This window comes from Penaeus monodon, chromosome 29 (genome assembly GCF_015228065.2).
Source record: "Penaeus monodon isolate SGIC_2016 chromosome 29, NSTDA_Pmon_1, whole genome shotgun sequence".
Lineage (NCBI taxonomy): Eukaryota > Metazoa > Arthropoda > Malacostraca > Decapoda > Penaeidae > Penaeus > Penaeus monodon.
The window spans coordinates 28253172-28254478 of record NC_051414.1 but is presented as its reverse complement, the minus strand read 5'-3'; the positions used below and the strand labels follow the sequence as shown (position 1 = coordinate 28254478).

The 1307-nt window shown below is 32.5% G+C and overlaps 2 protein-coding genes across 2 annotated transcripts in view; both read right to left on the bottom strand.

Annotated features, from left to right (window-relative positions):
• Window positions 1-209: 209 nt before the first annotated feature.
• LOC119591817 (zinc finger protein 677-like) overlaps window positions 210-1307 on the bottom strand; it is a 2447-nt gene continuing 1349 nt past the window's right edge. The window contains exons 2-5 of the mRNA XM_037940562.1: window positions 923-1229; window positions 630-684; window positions 548-585; window positions 210-304 (exon numbers count right to left, since the gene is read on the bottom strand). Coding sequence (XP_037796490.1) covers window positions 210-304; window positions 548-585; window positions 630-684; window positions 923-1229 — 495 coding nt within the window. The remainder of the gene's footprint in view (window positions 305-547; window positions 586-629; window positions 685-922; window positions 1230-1307) is intronic.
• Window positions 1094-1307, bottom strand: part of LOC119591816 (zinc finger protein 513-like) — a 72589-nt gene continuing 72375 nt past the window's right edge. Inside the window, exon 7 of the mRNA XM_037940561.1 lies at window positions 1094-1229. The gene's annotated coding sequence lies outside the window, so the exon portion shown is untranslated. The remainder of the gene's footprint in view (window positions 1230-1307) is intronic.

Below are 1307 nucleotides of genomic sequence, written 5' to 3'. Positions count from 1 at the left end.
GTTCCCACTCATAGTGACTTTTTTTTTTGTTAATGAATTGGTTTACTTCAGGAATTAACAATTATATTAGTTCAATAATTATTTTACTCTATGCTCAAAAGTAGAAGAAAATATAAATAAGTTGTTTACTGTAGGCATACTTTTCATCAAGAATCATATATTGTAGAATAGTATAAACTCATCTGAATAATTCTGCACAAAAGACAGGATTATATGAAAAAGAAGTTGGATGACTTGAGCTTGTTACACAAAACATAATTGGTGATACAAGCAACATGGACATGTTTCATCTGAACTGGTGTCACTATTTGACAGGAATCTCATATAAACTTCCATGCTTAAACTATTTCTATAAATACAGTTACATTCACTTGCTTTATCTCCTTTCTAAAAAAAAATAGTGAATGACAACTTTCACTAAATTAGTTAATTAAAGTAAAGCTGTTGCAAATAAAAAAATTACAAAAATAAAATAAATTTTTGCAAATCAGAAAGCATTTCATATCAATCATGGCAGTTTTTATGCAGTATCATTGGATGGTAATACTTCCAAAATTTGGTTTGGTGAAGATGTGCAAGTTCCATCTATAATGTAGATTAATAAACTACTGAACTGATATTAATCTTACTGCTTGGTATTCTTGAGATATCTATGAAATTTCAGTTCATTGGCAATATTTAATTCTATGATTAATATAACCAAACTTAAAATATAAATACCTTCAACAAACAAATCCATTATATGTACATGTCAGTGGTTTTATATAACAATTTTTTTTTTTTTTGAGAAAAGAAAAACATACAAATTGGAAAACTGATAATGCCTGTTATCCTATATTACAAAACCTGGCATCAGAGTTCTGTCATCAATTGCGCACAGTTGTAGAGTGCGTTCGCATGTGACTCCTCAGACTCTCTTTACGGGACGACCTATACGGACAGAGTGAACATGCAAAGGGCTTCTCTCCTGTATGAATTCGAATGTGCTTCTTCAGATCTGAGTTCTGTGAACAACGAAAATTACAGTGTGGACAAGGGAAGGGTTTCTCTCCAGTGTGAGTCCTCTCATGGCGAAGCATATTGCACTTCAAGGTACTGGTGTAGGAACAGTAGAGGCATTGGTGGATCTTGGTGCCTGATGGATAACTATTGCTGTTACTGATATTCCTCCACATATGCTTCCTACTGATGCCCTCACTGGATCCTAGGTCCTCACATCTTGCTAACATCTGTAGGAACATAATAAATGATTTAGACAATTCACAATACACTTCTAGAAGTTCAATATAAAAGCAATAAGAGATATT